General features: G+C 34.5%; 1 protein-coding gene across 22 annotated transcripts; it reads right to left on the reverse strand.

Moving 5' to 3' along the window:
• Nucleotides 1-346: 346 nt before the first annotated feature.
• LOC18427648 (CCCH-type zinc fingerfamily protein with RNA-binding domain-containing protein) lies at nt 347-5,360 on the reverse strand. 22 transcript variants are annotated; one of them, XM_011622631.3, is made up of 8 exons: nt 5,214-5,360; nt 3,422-4,352; nt 2,431-2,598; nt 2,004-2,183; nt 1,772-1,848; nt 1,513-1,680; nt 1,180-1,297; nt 347-933 (listed from the first exon to the last, which is right to left on the reverse strand). In XM_011622631.3, the coding sequence occupies exons 2-8, from the start codon at nt 4,336-4,338 to the stop codon at nt 864-866; spliced, it is 1,698 nt and encodes a 565-aa protein (XP_011620933.1). In that variant the 5' UTR covers nt 4,339-4,352; nt 5,214-5,360; the 3' UTR covers nt 347-863. The 22 variants fall into 22 exon arrangements, with proteins under 22 accessions (XP_011620933.1, XP_088705967.1, XP_088705961.1 ...); XM_088849841.1 differs by having other exon boundaries at nt 347-936; XM_088849835.1 differs by having other exon boundaries at nt 1,180-1,306.
• Nucleotides 5,361-21,786: the final 16,426 nt, after the last annotated feature.

A 21,786-nucleotide genomic window follows, 5' to 3' on the forward strand; every position in this document is an offset into this window, starting at 1 on the left:
AAACACGTTTTGTTTCTTCTTGTAGTACATGAGTAAGGCTTGTCTTCATCTTCTATGTGCAGTAAAATTAGGGGTACAGATTATCCAGTAAAATTTGAAGCATCAAAATAAAAAGCAATGTCATGGCTTCATAAGTTACAAGTTAAAACACACGTCCAATAAAAAAGTTCCAAAAAGTTCCAACTTTCATGAGCTCTAAATTCTTAAATACTCCAAGAGGTCCGACACATTTTGGCCATTATAGTGCAACATCACAGTATGATTAATGTAACTTTCCTGAAAGAAAAGCATCCGCACTGAAAAAAAAAAGAAAGATAAAGAGGTTGATGAGATGACATTCAATATAGAAAAGGAGAAATGGATGATGCAGCCATTTATGTTAAGAAAAGGTACATTTAGTAATAATAGAAACTAAAAATTTTCTTTCATGGTAATTCATCACTGTTTCCAGGCGTTACAGAGACTCATGACCCTTTTTGATTTTCTGATCCCTGCACATTTTCTGTTGATTTTTTGAACTAAGATAGGCTATACAATACAAGCTTTTTACCAAGGTTCACAGACCTCTTGCTCCTGTGGTTACAGTAAGTTTCATGGGACTGAAACTGTTTAAAAGTGTAGAAGAGGAGAGAGAAAAAGGAAAAAAGAAATTAAAAAAAGAGAGAACTTGTTACATAATGGCCTTCTGTATCTTCACCGTGGTTTCTCCATGTTATTGGGAGATGAAAGAAGTCTTTGCTGATTCGATCTGTATAAATTTGCAGTCGAGCTTGATCGCCTAACTACTCAAATCACTGATTCAAATTAAATTTGGAATTTTATACCTCTGTAATTCTTTGTGTTACTTTTTTTTCTTCTTCTATCTATATGACTGTGGAAATGCTGTTTGTGATGGGAGATGCAAAAGGGCTCTCAGGAAGGTTAAGTCCTTGGCTGCTGCAAATGAAAAAATAAAACAATCATAAAATCCAACTTGGCACAACAAGGCAAACATAAGATTTCGTAAATATAATTGAAACCAAAAATCCAACTCCAGTCCCTCAGGATATTAGTACTTAGAATTCAAACACAAGCTCCAAACTTTGACAAGAAGAAAACAAAATCTTAGACTGAAGGGAAATAAATAAATAAAATATGAACCAATTCAAAGGATTTCAACTTAAGAGAGCTTTCATGTACCTCTCTTGGTCACTGTAATTGCCGCTTGCATGCCTGGTTTTATCATCACTCGCAGAGTCACTATTCAAGACATCAAGCAGATAGCCGAAACGATCGGTAGAAGGAAACCCATTTTGATCTGTACAAGCTTCAACACGGAAACTATTAGAAAAGGTACAAAGCAACAGAACACACACACACACACACACAGAGGGAGGAAGGTAAAATGGGACTTTTGCCATCTCTAATACTAAAGAATTAAGGTCCAAAACGATATGCAATCTCTATCTTCTAATTAAACACGGAATAAAACTACTTGCTTCTTCCGGCAAGTGTATAGAGGATTCGAGCTACCTTCAGAAAGTTTGAAGTCATCCATGGGATAGCCAAAATAGTTGTGGCTCAGGGGCTTCGAAGCCATCTGAAATTCGGAGAGGCGCCTTCTCTCAAGCTCTATCGCATGCTCTTGCTCTTCCCTGAGCTGCTTTCTGATTAATCTAGCATCGTCCCAGATTCCTGGGACTGTAAACATAAAAAAAAAAGAGAAAAAAAAAGTCAAAACAAGAAACCAATTATTATATGATATCAAACCAATAGTCAATGAGATAATAACCTGACTGATATTCTGGTTCCATATCCAGAAAGTGTGGAGAATAATATACGGGGTGATCAATTTTCTCCGGATATTTTCTGGGGAAAAAAAACACCAAATTACATAAATGTAAAAATGCTGCAATCTTGAATTCAAATAGGGATCAAGAAAAAAAAAAGTGGCTCCTCTAGAAACTCACAGGCAACAAATAAGAAAGAAGATTGGGTTTGAAAGAATGTCAAGAGTAATCTACCTGTCCACAAGCCTTGACTTCTCTCTATAAGGCTTAACAAGGACACGAGCCCCACAAACAAAATGGGGATTTCCTTTATTTAGAATCATCTTAACTGTCTCAGGATACATAAAAGTTACAAAACCAAACATGCGTTTTTGCTGGCATGGTATCCTTACATCCTGAACAGGCCCAAAAGTCCTGAAAAGATAGTTAAAAGGAAAAACCACACAAAAAAAAAGAGGCAAATGAGTCAAGTGAAGTCCTCATACAAAGATAAAATCAGAAGAAAAGGACCACGAAAATGATAAGCAAAAGTGTACAAAGACCAAAAAGCGATCAATTGACAAAAAAACAAATGACAATACTGTGATCTCATTGATAAGAGAAGTTTGTTTCTATAGCATGAGGTTTAATGCAGCATCTTCAAATTTCAAGCCTCCAATACCTGAAATAGTTTGACACATCCTCTTCAGTGAAGGTGCTTTCAGCTGGAAATGTTAGATATATCTGCCGAGACCCGGCAACAATGGCACCAGGATCATTTCTATCACTCCTGTATTCAGTATATTTTGCAGCATCCTCTGCTAAAACCACAGCATGCTGTCCATGAGGCCTGCTATTCAAAATTAAACGACAATAAAATCATCAATCTCCAGATGTAACTCAACAATATACCCAGTTCCAATATTCATGATAAGAGATACCCACTGTCAAACATTACTTGACTCATAAAATTTAACCACCCAGATCTTATAATTCTTTTCCACATGATTTTCATGTATCTGATTTATCAAACTTCATCAGTATATAAGCAGGAAATAGCCAATGCAGACCAAACCAACTCCTCAAAACTCTCAATAAAACCTAAAATAGAAAGAAGAAAAGAAATCCAAACAAAACATAAACCCCATAAACTTGAATTTTCAGAGTCAACAATTTGTGCTTCAATTATGACAAATAATAAAGCTTTTAAACAGATAACTTAGAATTGTCAATCCTGGATAATTTAGAAGAAGCCAGCATTGTTAAACTTATTAATATGTACTCAAAACATCAACCAAGCAGAATATATAGTCCTAATTATAATTATGCAAGGAGTACGAATCCTACAAATCCTATTTGCATAACACCCATCCTAGATGTATTTCAGAATATATCCCCAACTGGAAAATAACATCAACCCCAACCCATAAAAAATGTTAAGAACTCATCCGACCCATAGGAAAAAATAACTTGATAGAGGAAAAGGAGCCCTCCATTGATTTATCAGAAAATAAATGAAATGCAATCCAATCATGAAAACATCAAAGAGTTACTGCCCACATTAATCAATAGTAAAAAATCCCATATCTAAATCTTTGCATTGCAATTTCATTCATTGTTATGTATCCAAAACAGGGGAAAAAAAATTAGAGCAATATGAAACTCAATTTCACCTGTCAATGAGCCGGATACTATTCTTCAACCTAGCAAGCAATTTAGTCAAACTGTAACCCGCTTTCCCATGCCTCTGGCTCTCAGTTAAGTAACCCTCAGCCTGAAGTGTCTTCCCAAACCTCTCATAGTACAGCTGAGGCAATGAAGCAATAGAAATCGGGGTCCTTTTCGCCCTAAGAAGTTGCAGAAGCTCCATCTCGAGCCTCTCAAGAGTTCCTGAAGATATCATATGGTCGTCACCCAATGACTCAGTCGGACTAGTACTAAACCCTGTTAAGAAATGATCCAACCCATGTTGACCATGGAAGAACCTGCAATTGTTTCCATGTTTACAAAAACCTCTTTGAAAGTAAACGCATAGCTTTGAAGGAATCTCAGGCATGCTTGAAGTTCTTCGACTGGTTCGAGCACTCAGGGAGGCCAATGTTGGTTCTTGGTAAAAGTACTCATTTTGGAGCTCTGCGCCAAGAGGATTAACAGGCTCTAATTGATCATCTAATCCCAAGGAATGGGCTTGGTTTTGAAACCTATACTCTTCAGGAGAAACAAGGTCCAAATTGAGGAGAGCTTGTTGATCAGTTCCTGGCTGGTGCTCCCAATAGGGAGGGGCAAAAGTTGCAGGGGAAGAGAAGGGGCGTGATGTAGAAAGAGAAAATGGGGTGAATGGCAAAGGGAGATCAGAATTGAAGGAATTCTGTGGGATTTGGGTTGAAATTTGAGGTTTTGAAGCCAACCCAAGTTCAGATTTGGCTTTGTTTATCAAGGAAATGATCAAGCTGTCAGGGCAAACAGCCAGCTCATTCATTTCCCTCTCGCCGTTATCCCGTAACAGGAGGTACCCAACAATCTTTGAGACATTCTCGGGTTCAAGCTTCTGAATTCTACTAAAAACAGTTCTTGTGGATTCAAAATCCATTTCATCTCCAGTCTCTGCAAAAACCAAAAAAAAAAATGAATAAAAAAAAAGACAAAAAAAGAAGAAAAAAGAGTGAAGCCACTAGTGAGTACGGGGCCAACAACTAATAAAAAGCACACAGATAAATGGGCAACTGAGAAGATTTCTCTTCTAAATGTATTAACCAGCAATACATGAGAACGGGGGACCAATTCTGAACTTGGATTAGATCACTGAAACTTATCAAATATAGGCAAATAGGAAGAAAGAACATATGCATAAGATAGGGAAATGGGAAAAAAAGACAAAATAAAACCATCATCCTTCATCAACTTTCCGAATTCATACCACAAACAGCAGCTCTGAAACATAGGAATACTACCACAACAGTCTTTCTCTCAGATTACCCTACCCTATAGAACCCTGCAACTTTTTTACCTCAAAAGAAAACTGAAAAAAAAAAAACCACAGGCCCAGGCTGCAACTTTGGTTAAAAAGTACAGTAATAAGTTGGAATAAAGAGAAAGAAGAAAAAGAATCTTCTTTTCAAAGAAAGAAAAGCCACCATTGACATAGCCACTCTCACCAAAAATAGGGCTTTCTTTTGCTGTAAAAAGAAGATCAGATCTTGATGAAGCTTAACTGAAACCCATAAACACCCAAAATGATTTTCATACCCAGAAAAGAGATTTTTTTTTTTACCTCTAACAAATCCAACACAAAAAAAGAAAAAAAACAAAAGGATAGGTGTCAAAAAAAAGAGATTTTGAGCAAAGAAATGGATGGGTTCTCCGCTTTCTCTCTCTCTCTCCTTTCTCTTCAAGGCATGAGATGGATTGGCTCTCCCTGTCTACTTTCTCTTTCAAGAATAGATCTGGGTTTCTGTGAAGGCTTACCAATATTTACAGAAGAAGTAAGTTCAGATGAAGCAAATTAGGGCTTGAATCTCCATCTCTGCAACAACCCCATCACCTCTCTCTTACTCACTCTCTTTCTCTCTCCTCTCTCTCTCTCTCTAAAGGGGTAAAAATGACAGACAGGATAGCTATAAAGAGTGCCTGTCTTCAGTTCAAATCCACCCAATGAGCGGATCACCGCGAGCGTATCTTGCGGGGATGTGGACCGGTTCAACCGGCTAGTTACCGTTAATAGCACGTGGCACATGTCCGCCGTTAGGGCTCCGTTAAATCCAACCAGGGTTTGACCTGGGTTAAACATGTGTGAGATAAACCTATTTTAATAGAGGAAAACGGTTTATATAGTGCCGAGGCCCTAAACAATAGAATTAGAGCCTACCTCAAACATTTCAATAGAAGTTGATTTGATGTTCAAATATCTTCAAATTGACCATTACATCAAGATATACGGACTGGAAAAAAAAATAGATTTCAAGTTTTAAAAATAGTGTATATGGTAATGTATTTTTGGACTGTCAATTTTCAAAGTTACGTATATTTGTTCGATCTACAGTATTTTTAAAACTTTAAATTTTATAATTAAATAAAAAAATATTTTGCAAGCTATCATAAAGATTGCCATCATTGAAACCATAATTCTTTATACTATTTGAAGCTGTGCTTTATTTTGATTATTTAGAGCCTTGACTCTATACAAACCGCACCCTTTAATCAATCCCTATACATTTACTTAAAAATAAGTTTATGGTTGTACCCCAAAAATCTTTTTTTAAAAATAAGTTTAAGGTTGTAGCGTAAAAATCTTTTAGAAGATAATTTTCTGTATTGAAAAATCCTCTAATTGATCATCTCGACCTTAATATGTATAAACGTGAAGAAATAAAAAATAGTTCATGTTCAAGAAGTACATCTTGTATTGAGTGATCTAGACTATTTACTTTTAAGATTTTTAAGTATTTATTATTGATCTACTCAATCGATAACATTTTCGACATTTTCTTAATTTATAAGACGAGAAACGATTTTCAAACCATTATAAAGTTTTCAACACCATACCAACATCTCGAATTAAATTTTAGAGGTTCGCCTTACTTGCTACATAATAAAGAAGCAACCTTGTACAGAAACCTCACCACTCCCAAAAGAACAAAAAAAAAAAAAAAAACAAACAAACAAACAAACAAGATGGTTTGTTTGCTACTTCAAATTGTCTCAACAAAAATGAATAAATGAACAGGTCCATCAATAATTAAGAGGGGCAATATGGTAATTAATAAAAAGAAAATTTCATTTTCCCCAAACAAGCTTGAATTAAGAACTTATTTAATTAAGTGATTAAATTGGCAACAACGACACCACGTTCCAATTTTTTAATATTTTAAAATCGCTTTGGCATTGTCTTTACAGGTTGGAGCTGTCGTTTTCAACAGTTCCCAAAATGCTCTTGGTATCTTCCTAAAATATCGATTATACTCTCATGCCTCTACTTTTGAGAAAAGACAAAAATACCTCTTCGGATCGTATCATTAACACAATAGGAAAGTGCACTATGAATCTATCATCCATATGAATGGACGGTGATAGAAAGATAGTGGACCCCACGTTTCGGTAATCCTTTCTTCAGATCTTCCAATTCATGAATTGGACGGTGATGGCCCTATGACCACGTATTCTATTTATTAAACAAATGACTAGACATCGTTTGACACTTTGCGTCTTTTGGTGAACAGAAATGGTGTGCACGTAATTCAGTGAAAACTTTGGGGGTAAATTCGTCAAAAAAATGTATCGAAAATCGAAGGCAGCCAGGCTGTGAGGTGACATGTATGAGGACCAAGGATATTTTCATGAATACAAAGGGGTATTAATTTACAATATCATACCTTTCAATTTTGGATGAGGTTTTTTATAAGGCTTAAGTTTTGTGCAAACAAAATAAAACCTCACCTCATATACTAATATAAAAAGTACTTTGGACGACCGAATCCTCTACGATGGTTCTAAAATTAATTTTTAACACCGACTGTAAAATTGGAAACTCCAAAAATAGTATATATCTTGTGGATGGATACGTGAACACATGGTTTTAAAGCAAAATACAATGTATACTATTTTTAGATATTGAAATCTTTTTTTTTTTTTTCACAATCATAATGCTCAGGTGAGTTGATCGATTTAAAGGTTTTTCGATGCTTGCCTCGCAATTTTCGATGAGTAATGAGATTATGAGAGGGTTGCAACCCTATCAAACCATTTTCCTTCAATTTTTTAATTAGGAAAATCTATCATTTATTGACATTATCGTGCCTTTCAATTTTTTAATTAGAGAAATTTATCAAAAACTTCATAACCATCGACCATTTTGACCCTTTAATTTCAAAATATCCACAGGATAGCCACTTGAAATAGTGGTAAATAGGTAAAGAGTGAGGTTTTACATTGGGGAAGGCTTTTTATGTGACCCCACCCACATATATAGTATTTGTGACCCCCTAGTCTCCGTTATCAGATCTAAGTAAATGGCTAAGATGGCTTGAGTTTCAATATCATAAATTGACTTTTAACCATCGGACCTTGATCAGATGGCTCAGAGCTTTTTATTTTAAATTTTTATTTCATAAATCATTTTAAAGCAAAATTCAGGGTATGGATAGACCTGATAGGGGCGCACATGATAAAAATAATAAAATATTTTCGGTGATGAATAATTACCAGAATACCCTTAAAATTGTAGGGGTATTTTGGTCATTTATTTTTATAGAAAATATTTATTTTTTATTTTTCCAAGGTTCACCCTAATTTTATGATGGGACTCCCAAAATTTCATCTAAAAAATTTTACAGAAAAAAATAAAAAATAAAACAGTGTTTGGTATGACATTGGGGTATGAACAATCGTAACAGTTAAATTTAGATCGAACAGCTAAGAGGTGGGGTCACAAGGCCACATAAAAACATTTCCTTTTACGTAAGGTTGACTCCTTATAGTGTAGAAGAAAGGCGTGCATCAAAAGTTTGTCCGGAGATGTTATAGTTACAGAATCTTACAATGGCTTGAAAATTTGTATTTGGCCATTATATAAATTTTTTGAAATATTATAGATTATACAAATCTATAAAATCTGTATTTGGCCATAGTTATATAAAAATTCTAAAATATTATAGATTATAAAAATCTATAAATACTTGAAAATCTTAAAAATTGATAACCCAGATAACTTGTTACCAAACACACTATTCTTTGGACTTAAATTTTTTTCTTTTCTTATATCTATATATCTTAAGATCGAGCTTAAAAGTTTTTCCAATTTCAAGATACTTTTTTTTATTAGATTTTTTAGGTACACCTTACTTCTACACTATAAGGTTGCAATCTTATATAAACTTTTTGTATATGTATAATGTTAAATAGGGAATCTCTCACTATACTTGATAACTTTCTCTTTCAAAATTTAAAGAAAAAATTCATGTGTGGACCTCAAATATTTTTGAAATAAAAAATATCTATTTTTTAACAAAATTTATATTGAAGTCCTAACTTTTTGCAGTGTCCCCCATTTCCAAAGTAAAAACGTGAACCAAAACTAGGTTTGAGATTCATGCTTTCGAATCACCACCCTTTCTTTCTTCTTTCTTTCTTTTCTTTTCTTTTCTTTTTTGTTTTTTTTTTTTTTTTTTTGAATGTTAACTGTTGCTTTCATTATTAGTATATAACCATAGCTCAAAATTACAATGGAAAGAACATATGAAGAAATAAAAGGACAAAGTTCTCTAAAACTAAAAACCTATCCTAGACTAACAAAACACTTACAACCCCTAACTGGCTACATCTACGGACCAAAAAACAATCGCAACCTCAGCATCCCTGCTAAACCATGCACATCTGCTTCCACAAGTGACAAACTCCTTGGCGTCCCACTTAAACCGAACCACTAATCCAAGCCATCAATAACAAGTGTCCCTTGCAATGGTAACCTCATGAGTTGGGGTTGGAACAAAGCGCCAACAGGCACAGGATTAACGGTACGCATAAGAAGGCCAATAAGAACTTGGTGGTGTAGCTGCGGGGTTTGGGGCACAACCAGTTGCCGAAATGCAGAGTGTTAAATGAAAAAGAAAGAGGTCGTAGGGTAGAAAAACTAAACAAAAATAAATTTGAAGAAGAGCTAAGAATTGGACTTAGAGGAAAATCAAAACGTAGTGAGAAAGGAGACTAAACTCAATTGATTCTTTGAAAAATTGTAACATGCTACCGTACACAGGGTTCCTCAAGGTCATAAAACTGATTATCTCCATCTTAAGTGTTAGCCTTGACAAGATACAATGGACTTCTAAAGCCTTAGCCAAGGAGGCTATAACATAAGCACGAAGAGTAAGAAGTCGGGAAAGAGGGAGGAGGATGAAAGCATCGGACCATGTCACATACAAAGGCGGAATTTGGACTAAGATGGGCATAGGCTAGGGGGTGAAAGCCGCAACCAAATGGCATTAAGGAAGTTCAAAATTCCAAATTCAAACTTAGTTTGAGCGTTTGATTTCCTACTTTCGAACCGCTCAAAATTATGTTTGGTTAAAAAAAACAAAAACAGTTTGCCACATTTATGTTTGGTTAAAAAAACAAGAGCAGTTTGCCACATTTACGTTTGGTTAAAAAAACAGAGTGGTTGATAGTACAACTTTCGAACAATATTTTTGTTTAGTTTAAGAAAACAAATAAGTGGTTCGAAGTTGGAAACTTGGAACCAAAAAATAACCCCAAATTCAAACCATTCAAATTCCCTGTCTTGTAGTCCATCTATCCATAAATCTCTCTCCCTCAACATCTCTTTCCCATTCTCCCTCTGAGACCCCATTTGGATCCCTGGGTTCATGTGAAATACATTTATTGTGAAAATATTTCTTGCAAAATGGGGTCTTGCTGCTTCAGTAGCATCTAGATAACCTGGAAGGCATATTATGCATAGAAAAGGGGCTAAATGCAATGAATCTCTGGAAAGGAAAACATGTATAGATAGAGAGAGAAAAAAATAGCTAGAGCAAGATAGAAGTAGAAAGACATTTTTATGAGTGAGGATTTTTTAGAATGAGAGAAAACTAATTCATTTAGCTTGTGGGGAGAAAAATAATTTCTTTGTTTTGAGCCCAAAAGAGAGAATGATTTTTTAGCACAACAATTTTGATCATATTTTGGATCCAAACGGTGGAAATGAACAAAATCCTCAAAAACCATTTCGCGATATTTTTTTTTTCAGAGATCCAAATGGCCCTAATATTCCCCACAAAATTCAATCTCCCAAACTCTTTCTCCTACCCCGATTCACTTTTCTCACACGCACTCTCTCTTCACTCTTCATTCCCTCATTACTCCCCCTCTCTCTACAGTAGATCTGTCTCCATTGCTATTAAGATTTTTTGAAGCCTCAAAAATTCATTGAGCTTCATTGCCCTCCATCTCCTGTAAATATCTTTCCATTGCTATTAGGATTTTTGAAGCTTCAAAAATTCATTGAGCTTCATTGCCATTTCAGAAGTCACATGCCTTTGAAGTTTCATCAAGTTTTTTCTTGTTTTTCCTTTCTGGATAAGTTCAAATGAGAAAGGGTTCCCTACTCATGGTCGGAATAGAGCTCAAAATGTCATGTTTTAGTCCCCCTGCCACCCACCACCTACCCTGAGGCTATTTATGATATGGATAGGGTCCTTGTTTAAATACCTTGATGTTGTAATTGAATTATAATGTCAACCTAACCATGATGAAATGGCAAAATGAAGAGCGACATAAAATGATCAATCTTCTCTATTTGTGAAAAAATGAGAAAAATAAAAATTTTAATGTTTTGTGGTCCTATGGTTCTTTGTTGATGCCAGTTTTTGTTTATCATTTTGAGAAATTGTATTATCTTTTCATAAGGTTTATTCTATAAGTTTTTTTTTTTTCGAATGAGGTGTGACAAAATTGATTGCTGAAAAACAAAAAAACAACTATGAGTGGGCTTGTTTGAGAGAGAGAGACAGAGTTAGTGTGTGTCCCTTTCGAGTTCAAAGGGCACTTAGGTGTTAGGTCATCCAAATAGTTATTGTCCCTTCTTGTAGGGCAATTCAAAAGTTCTAAATTTGAACCTAGTTTCAGTTTGATGTGGAAGAAACAACGTTCTCTTCATTTATTCAAAAGGATGTTACTAGGGTCTGATTTATACAAATAAGGACTGCATGTAATCAATATCCAGGTAACCGTCGCTAAATGTGTAAATACAATGTCTATACAATTTTAGTATATAGCAGTGCCATGTGCTTCATGCAATATTTGGTTGCTATATATGTACTTGCTATATTTGTACAGTCATGCTATATTTGTTCACATTTCCCCTCAAACTCGAGATGCTTTGAAAGAAATCATAGAGAGTTTGGAAACAAATTATGAGAATTGTGGAGAATGAGATTTGGTAAAGAAGTGTGCAAACTTAGCAATGGAAGGCACATAAGGTAGAGAAATTGTGCATGTCAAATATTCTTGTTGAACATAGTGACAATCGACTTCAATATGTTTAGTACGTTCATGAAACTTTGGAATTTTTGAAATATGAATAACACTCTTATTATCACAATAAAGTGGTATCGGAGAGGGAACAACAATACCCATGTCTGTGAGCAACCAACGGTGCCAAACAATTTCAGTAGTAGTTTGTGTCGTAACCCTATATTCAGCTTAAGTGGCAAATTGGGCAATACATTTATATTTCTTACTTTTCTAGAATATAAGAGAATCTCCTTAAAAGTGCAGAATCATGTTGTAGATTTGCGATCACTTGGATTACCGAAAAAATCTGAGTATGTGTATGCTCGAAGCTCAGGCGAATAAGAAAAGGAGAAGAATAAAGCATGGTGACAAGTATCTCTGATATAACGAATGATGCTTAGGACAATAATTAGATGAACAAAATGAAGAGCACTAAAAAACTGATTAACCACATGAACTGCGTAAGCAATATCTGGGAGTGAAATTATGAGATATATCAGTTTTATGATTAGTTGTCTATAAAAGGTTAGATCAGGAAGAAGTTCACCATCTGTAGCTCGAAATTTCACATTCAATTCAATAGGGATATCAACTCTCTTCGTATATTCCTTTAGTCAACCTTGCGAAACAATCTATGAGGCATATTTAAGCTGTGAAAGCAAGTAGTAACAAGGGGAATAAGCGACTTCTAATCCAAAAAAATAAAGCAAGAACTCCAAATCTTTCATTTTGAATGTTTGATTGAGCTTTTGTTTAATCTTATGAATTGCCCCCATAGCATTGCCATAAATGATCATGTCATCCACACATAGTAACAAGAGGGCTTACCCTTCAGAAGTTTCAGACACAAATAATCCTGGGTCATAATGGCTTTGTCGAAATCCAACATAAAAGACTTCACTGCAAAATTTCTCAAACCAAACGAGGTGCTTATTTGAGTCCATATAGGACTTGCCAAAGTTTACACACCCTATTTTGAGAATTTGTATTTCAAGGAGGTAGCTTCATATAGACTTCCTCAACAAGATCTCCATTGAGAAAATCATTTTTGACGTCGAGCTGATAAATGGGCCATTGTTGGATGGAGGCTACTGAAATAAATGCTTGAATAGTAGTCATATGGGCTACAGGGGCAAATCGATTCAATATTGCTCGTTGTAACATTTTACAATAAGATGAGCTTTGTATCATTCAATGCTGACATTTGCTTTTGTTTTGATTTTATATTCCTATCGACATCCAATAAATGTCTTTCCTTTAGGAAGAGGCACAAGATCCCAAGCATGCATGTGATCAAGAGCATTTAACTCATCCGCCATTGGCAGTATCCACTTAGGTTGACTTGCAACTTCTTTGTAAGTTTGTAATTCAGAATAAGAATGAACAGAGGCAAGAAAGACTTGGTACTGAGGTAAGAAGATTTCATAGTCAGCAAAATGGACAGGTGTGACAGAGACACAGGTGCTTCATCTAGTAGGAGGAAGTGGCATAGAGTCGACATGGGCAATTGGCTGATCAGAACTATCAACATTAGTTAGTTGAGATTCTTCATGGTCTTCAAGTTGAGGGACAAAAGTTAAATTTTGCAAGCTCACAAGTTTCACAATGTTTGACATCCGTAAAGTTTTTATTTGCAATAATACCAAGAACAACATGGTATAATAAAAATTACAATTGAAAAACAGAAATATGACCAAGGCGTTGATGCCACAAAGATATGTCATCAATAATAGAAGTAGCACAGATTGAAGAAGTTGTCGTATAAAGAAAGCCCAGATAATATAAATTTCTATACAATTTTAGTATATAACAGTGCCCTGTACTTCATGCAATATTTGGTTGCTATATATGTAAACCCTTGATCTATTTGTATGGCCCAGCTATATTTGTTCACATTAGGTTCCTACTTTCGAACTGAAGGTAAAATCAAAATAAAAAATGATTGAAAATTACGACCTCATGGTAGTTTATGCGAAAATTTGGAACCTATTTTAATTCCAAAATTATATTTTTGGTCCGTATGTAAATTTATCATATTAAAATATACAAATTTAGAAATGAAGCACATTTTAAATTGCCTTACTTTTCCAATAATTTCTCAATCCCTAAATAACCAATGCTTGGACACCCAGTCAAAAGTCGGAACTAGGCCCTTATTTTTAAAATATGCAAATTTAGAGATGAAACACATATTAAAATTCATTTAGAGATGAAACACATAGTAAATTTCTCATATTAAAATATGCAAATTTAGAGATGAAACACATTTTAAATTGTCTTACTTTTCCAACAATTTCTCAATTCCCAAATAACCAAGGACACCCAGTCAAAAGTCGGAACTAGGCTCTTATTTTTAAAGGGGAGGCCAGTTCCAACCTACTTCACTTTTGTTTTTTGAATGCAAGCCGGTTCGGACATCCAATGTTTATGCTCGTCACCCACTCAAGAAATCACAAATGAGTGGGTATAGATATTGGGTGTTTGATGATGCCTTCTTGTGCTTTTAAAACTAGGATGCAAGTTCTACTACATAGCATCCAAACCTGCTTGTTTGAGATTTTTAATAAGTGAGAAATAAGCTTGGACATTTAAAAATATTAGAAAAATTTGTGCTCATGTCCCTATAAATATCTATTTTTAAATTCCCCATTTTTTGTATTTTACTTTTTAATTTTTTTCACAATGTCCAATTTCTAATATTCAAAGTTCGAAGTCACAAAGCTATTATTGACTTAATCTTCTGAAGTGTTCTCTAAAATTTCAGATAGCACTTCAAACTTTCAACGTCCAAAGTTTATTAGCTTTAGACCTTCAAGATCTAGAGTCTTATTACTCCAAACCTTCAAGATCAAAAGTAACAAGACTTCAAACGATCGCTTAAGACTTAATGCTTTGAAGTCACAAGTAAAACAATTTATCTGAATGTTTGTCTAGAGTTGTCCTCATTTCGACTTTGTGAGGTTTAAAGTGGGGATACTATGGAAAAATAATAAAAAGGGGAAAAATGTGTATATAGGTACAAAACGAGAAAGATACGACATTTTATAATAATGGCAATTTAAGGGGAAATTAGTGTAAATTTCTTGAAATTTAAAGCATGTATGTGCAAACACCAAATCAACTAACTGATCACCCCTTTTAAAAAAAGAACATGGTTTCTACGAGTCCACGAAGAAATGAGTTGACTCTTAAAAACTTATTTTTGAGATGGATTTTCGGACCCAATTTTTAAGGACATGTGATAAAATGAATATAAAAAATAAATAAATATTAAGAAATAAAAATACTGATTTTATGAAGAAAATATTTGGATTGTTAGTTTCAATTGTTTTTAGATCGACCACCTATTTGCATCCATCTTTAAAATAAATGCTTTATACCGTGGGACCACATATTGTAGAAATGCAGGTCCAGCCTACATGAAACAATTTTTCTTCAAAAAATAGTGGGACTTAGACATTTAGTGCATAAATCCATTCTACTTATATTAGTTAAAAAAGAGAGAAAATATATATATAAGTAGAGCAGTTCATGCACCTTATATAAGGAATTATTGAAAAAGAAAAAACAAACTTAATTGAGACATTGGGTGTATGAACCTCCGAAGAAAGACAAAAAATACAGATCCTTTGGGTGATATATAAAATACATGATCCGCTTTTAAATATAAATCAATGGAATTTATTTGTAAAATTCCAAAAAATACAACTGAAACTTCAAGGAAACTACTGAGCCTGTTACTTTGAGTGGATCTCTAGATTGGTGACCCAAATCGATCCGAATTGACAATCCATAACACTATTAAAAATTTTAAAAATAAAATAAAAATTAAATTAGGGGTTTATTGGATGAGGATTTATAAGTGACTTAAGAAAATATTGGATAATATTAAAAGAAACAAATTGAAATAGGAGGTTTTTGAGGGGAACTGGATTGGACTCATATATTTTCATAACCAGTTCGGTCCTTACTAGTTTCTGGTTCTAGATTGACAATTTTCGATTCAAATTGCCATGTTTTAAAGAACTAGTTAATGACATGCAACAAATGACGTCTTTTGTTAGGACTTCTTTTTTTGAGAAAAAAAATTTAGAGAAGCTATCATTAATCGAGATTGAGATCTGCTCCTCCGAATCAAAATCCGATGGTCACCAGGCCGTCCCTCCCGGAAGAATCAGCCATTATCTAATTTATCAAATAATCCATGTTTCGCATGTTTTCTTGTTACTTTTTAGGAAAAACTGCTCTTCATGACCATTAGTACTCCTCTTCTTTTATTTTTTAATCATATTTATACTTTTTGTTGGAACTCCAAAACCCAAACCAGATTGGTTCAGGAGATAAACGGTTCAACCCGTCCGTGTTATAAACAAGGTAAAAATATTAGCGGGTTCGTTGTGGTACACCGTTTGAATAGGACGGCTCCGTTAAGTATAACTCGCATTTGACTATGGTTAAAGGTTGGGTGAGCTGAGGTTAGTTTAATTAATATTTGTTGTCCTCAGTTATTTCTTTTAAAAAAACATTAGCATTATTTACTGGGCTATTTAATAAAAAAGGTAAGTTATTTGTTTGTTGAATTTTTGATCTATTCTGGGGCCTTAACGCCGTCAGCTTCACAGTTAGGGCCTACCAAAAATCACTCCAAAAAATCTGCAAAAAAAATCAGAAAATAATAAGAAAATGGCAGTAGACAAATTACACTCAACTTCTTGATATTTGCCGCTGTAGCAGCTAATAAATTCAAAGTTCTTTTATGTGATTAAATTGACTTTTTTAGAGCTAAATAAATTTACACGATCTTCTTTTTTTCATTGCTCATTATTGAAAGGACGAAGTTTTTATATGGCCAATGCTTCATGAAAGCAGAGCAAAGCTTTCGTCTTGAATCCACATCCGAAAAGTACTTTCAGCATCTGAAATCTCTATGATGTATCTAAAATTAAATTCTAATAGCCATAAAATTTGAAGTTAAAAAAATGGTGTATGTCTTATAGATATCGTAAATATCTATTTTTAAGACGAAGTGAACTAAATAATTAGTTACAATATACATTACTTTTAAAGTGCCGTACTCGTTTCAAACTATTTTCATTTAAATATTAATGTGATACTTGATCCGAAGTCCAATCAAATTGAGAAAAAAACAGATATACAACCCAAGCCGTACAAGGGTGGTACTCATTTCTAACACCGTTAATGGCCAGTTTAAAATGCTTCTAAAAACAATAGGACAACAAAAAAGGAATAATATGAGGGAAAATTAAAAAAGGTGACTGAACCATTACCTCAATGACTTTGAAGAAATAAAATAAAAAAAAGAAGAGGAAAAAGTCTAATAAGAATACTACTTTAAATGGATACTCCATTTTCCACCACATGCATCAAAGGACATGCTCTCTCTCTCTCCACATTTTAAGAAGGGATTGCTTTGTCTTTGTGATTAGTGAGAGAGAGAGAGAGAGAGAGAGAGAGAGAGACAGAGAGAGTTTGTTTGTGCGTGACATGGAGAGTGACATTCAAAGATTTATTTTACCCACTTGGATGTGTTAGATAAGTTTAGGAATATAGACTGAGAAGCAAGCACTGGTGTCTAAAACTTTTGGTCCCTCTCTCTCTCTCTGTAAGTAATAATGGGTAGACATGTGGGGGCAATGTGAGGCCCAAAAATTTAAGTGTTGGTACTTGTCTCCAAATTTATGGTGTTACTGAAAGAATATGGCTCTTGATTAGAGGTGGTAGTGGTCGGGTCTGGCTAGATTTTGGATCTTGAACTGACTTTTTGAGTTCTAAATTTGAACCCATACCTGGACGTGAGGTCGGGTGTAACTGTCATGTCCAAGGTCTAGGCAGGCCTATTTCCTCTCTATGACGATAAGCTTCGGTTTTTTTTTTTTTTTTTTTTGCCTTTTTTTTTTACCATCATCATATACTAATATATACTAATATTATTAACAACATTTACCGTCCACATATACTCACATTCTTTATTGTTTTATGTAATAACTAGAAATTCTTAAAAAATAAACATATTAACAACATTTATGAATACCCATAAATAAATCGGGTCTAGCTAGACTTGGACTTAGACCCGACCTTCTTGGGTCAAAAATTTGAACCCATTCCCGGACCCGAGGTCAGGTCTAACTGTCGGGTCTTGGGTTTGATTGGGTCCATTGCCACCCCTACCTTTGATACAAAGTATGGCGGAACATGATTAATGCGGTGACTCCAAATAATTGAGATAAAGTTCAACTGATGATGATGACGACGACGGCTTTTTTCTGAAATTGGGTGTGAGTAGTGTCTTAAAAACCAGCTCAGTTTGGCCGGTTTTGTTGTACCGGTCTAAATCCCTCACACGTACGAGACTCGGACCAAAACCTTATATTCCTTTATAGTAATATATGGCATAATCATTGGGTTTCTAGAGTGATTTGAGAATTCAAAATCCTGTTTAAAGTTTTTAAATTTTACACTTTTTTTCAAAATTCCAACTCGAGATTAGTAGGCAACAGTTTCGAGCCACCAATACAACTTTTAAACCATCATAGACAAGAAAAGGTGTTTGATTGATTGATTTATTTATCTAAAATTTAAAAATGGGAGATCAAATTTATATAAGGAGAAATAACAAAGATGGGGATTACAAGTAAGAACCCCTCTCGAATTTATATTAAAGAGACTAAACGTCTTGTACTTTTTAAGTCTTTCTTGTAAATTAAACAACCATTCGAGCAACCAAAAGCAAACAAATTATAGAAAATGAAATTTCATAGTAATCTGTGCGGATAAACGCAAGGCCGGCGTCACCGGGCGTTCCCATATATTTTATAAAACGTTTTTATTTTTAGGGTTTGGGAAGGGTGACGGGATTCGAACCCGAGACTGCTCACTCCAGAACAAAAGAGGCGACGTCATTCTCTCTCTCTTTCGTTCTCATCCAATTATAACGAATAAAAATGCCCCAATCATAGTAAGCCTCACAATCATTTTCAAAAAGGGCTCTTTCTCTCTCTACAATTTTTTTTTTTTTTTTTTGAGAATCCTCTCTCTCTTTCTCTCTCTACATTTCGAGTATTTAAAAAAGGCCTCTTTCTCTCTCTACAATTTTTTTTTTTTTTTTTTTTGAGAATCCTCTCTCTCTCTCTCTACATTTTGAGAGGTCCTCAAACACTTGTTTGTATCATTGCATGCCCCTCTCTCTCTCTATCTCTTCCCGACCTTTTGAAACCCTAAAATCTATGGGCACATGTGAACCCTCTCTCTCTCTCTCTAAAATCTATGGGCGAAGGAGACGTCTCTCTCTTCCCAAACCTTTTGAAACCCTAAAATCTATGGATAAAGGAGACATCTTCGTATTTTCTCTCTCTACTTTTTTTTTTTAACGTTATTTTCTCTCTACTCCGACCTTTTGATTTTATCCATTGTCGCCTTTTTGCTAGCTTCCTCACATGTTCCTCACCTAATCATTGCTTTCTTTCCAAGAACATGTGGTGCACATAAGGTCGGATTTTATTTACTTAGAGAGAGAGTAAAAAAGCGGCACAAAAAGATGCAATTGAACCCGTTGTCCATGTGCACCTCCTCTGCCTCCCTCCACATCCACCCACCAACCATATCGCCACATAAGCATTTGTCACGTGCCATGCCATGGCCTCTTCCCACGTGGACTCTTCTGCATTGGATTCAAGTGCCATGTCGGCAAGTATTTAATAGTTTGGATTGGTGTTGACATGTCAGCATGTTTCCTTGTGACATGTCATCACAATTGCTTTTTTTTTGCCCCTGTATAGTTGTTCAAATAGCCATGTCACACTATTATGGACCCTCCGTTGGTGGCGATATTGCCGTGTCATCATGCCACGTTAGATTGTTGAATGGAGACAAAATCACCGTGTCATCATGCCACGTAATATTGTTGAATGGACACGAAATCTCCACGTCATTATGATGAGATCTTAGAGTGCCCAAATAAGGATATGATAATTTGAGTTTAAAGGGCTAATTTGGGCACGCATGTCTGGTTGATGGATCAATGTGCGTAATATCCAGTATAACCACACATGTTTTGGGTGGCAAAAATATAATTATTGATGAGAATACTAAAAAAGTTTGTCTACAAAAAGACCATTTCTAAACAATCAAATTAGAGACCACCTTCAAATAGAGTAGAAAAATATGGTTTCAATAAACGTCGCGTGATAGCCTTAAATTATATTTTTATCTTTAGTTATACATTTTAAAGCTTCAAAAACAGTGTAAATCGAGTAGATCTATGAAAATCTTGAAAACTGACGGTCCAAAAATACGTTACAAGATGCGCTATTTCCAAAACTTGATATCTTTTGTTTTTGTTTTTTTTCTAATTTTCATGCATCTTGATGTTGAGATGATCAATTTGATGATATTTGGGCATTAAAACAACCTCTTATAGTGAAAGTTTTGATGCTGGCTCTAATTTGACGTAGGCTCTTTATAAATTTTTCCTGTTATCTTTTGTATATGGAGATTACAATTACTCATTAGATGTCACATTAAATGGCTTGGAGGTGAGTCACCAAGTCCGAGAACTTTTTTTTTTTGAACCTTGCATCTATTTACGGCTACCTATTTTCGAATTTAAAGGATAAAAATAATTGTGATATTCATGTATAAAAGATAAATAGACTCCTTATAGACAGCTCCGTACCAAAAACATGGATGGTCATACCAGCCTCTTCATTTGTTGTTTTACTTGGAAATAAAGTTTATATTTTGTCCATAGACTATCGATGCTAATAACCACAGAAAAATGTGGGAGCATGAAAATAACACTAAAGAATAATGGCTGTGAATCCAATACGCCCAGACCACCTTGATTTTGATACGCCTGAGACTCCAATCTAACCGTCGGTTAGGCCCACATAAGAGGGAGCTACCACGTGGAACCTTCTTTTGGCTTATATGAGCCATGTTTGGATCTTCTCATCCCAACTTGCATAGAAATCGAGTTTCAAATAAACAAAATAAATAGACCTACCGAGGTGGGGTCCATATATAAATGGGGCATGTTTGGATGAAAATTAATCTGATACGGAATAAATTATCTTATTTAAAATTAATATACTTTGTGAATAATATTATTTTATAGGTGTGGGTTGTATAGAGCTGAGGTTCTAAACAATCAAAATAAAGTACACCTTCAAATAGTATCAAGAAATGAGGTTTCAATACTGCAAATCTTTATGAAAGCTTGAAAATATATTTTCATATTTACTTATAAAATTTAAAACTTCAAAAATAGTGTAGATCAAACATGTCTATGAAAATCTTGAAAAATAATAGTCCAAAATTGCGTTACGAGATGTTTTATTTTCAAAACTTGAAATCCATTTTTTTCTTATATCCATGCATCTTTATGTCGAGGTGATAAATTTGAAGATATTTGTGAAATAAAGATTAAAGTGATCTTGCCGGGGTATGTATTTTTTTATTTTTTTTCTTTTTCACCTTTTTTCTTTTCTTTTGGCAAAGATCACTTACAAGTAGTCTTAATATAATAAACTTTTACTTCAAAGAAAATAAAACTAGCAAAACTAAGATATTTAAAACCTTGATGCCACTTAACCAATTTTCTTTAAATAAAAAAAATAACCACAATTTTTACGCTTGGGAATATAAAAACAATATAATTAAATATAGCAAGAAACAAAAAGAGAGTCGGATATTACCTCAAATGGACTTATTACACTTCACACCGAGTTACCAACATCCGATGGCACAGGATCAACTATCAAGTTTCAATATCAACAGGGAAAGCAAGTTTAGGTCAAGTCCTCTAATGGAACTTTGAAATCCTCTTAATCAGAAATCTCAAGCCTAAGTATAACCCATAAAACCTAGTTTAAGAGATATAGCATCTACTTACTTCTACCCAACTCTCAAGATCAAGATAACAAAATATGAGAGATAGAGATCAATGCCTAACTAGGTGGGGCGTGCCCCTTGGATCTACTTTTAGAGAGAGCGATGATCTAACAGGTGAGGCTTGCCC

This window comes from Amborella trichopoda, chromosome 10 (assembly GCF_054954075.1).
Source record: "Amborella trichopoda isolate Santa Cruz 75 chromosome 10, AtrichopodaSantaCruz75HAP2 v2.0, whole genome shotgun sequence".
NCBI classification, from domain to species: Eukaryota; Viridiplantae; Streptophyta; class Magnoliopsida; order Amborellales; family Amborellaceae; genus Amborella; species Amborella trichopoda.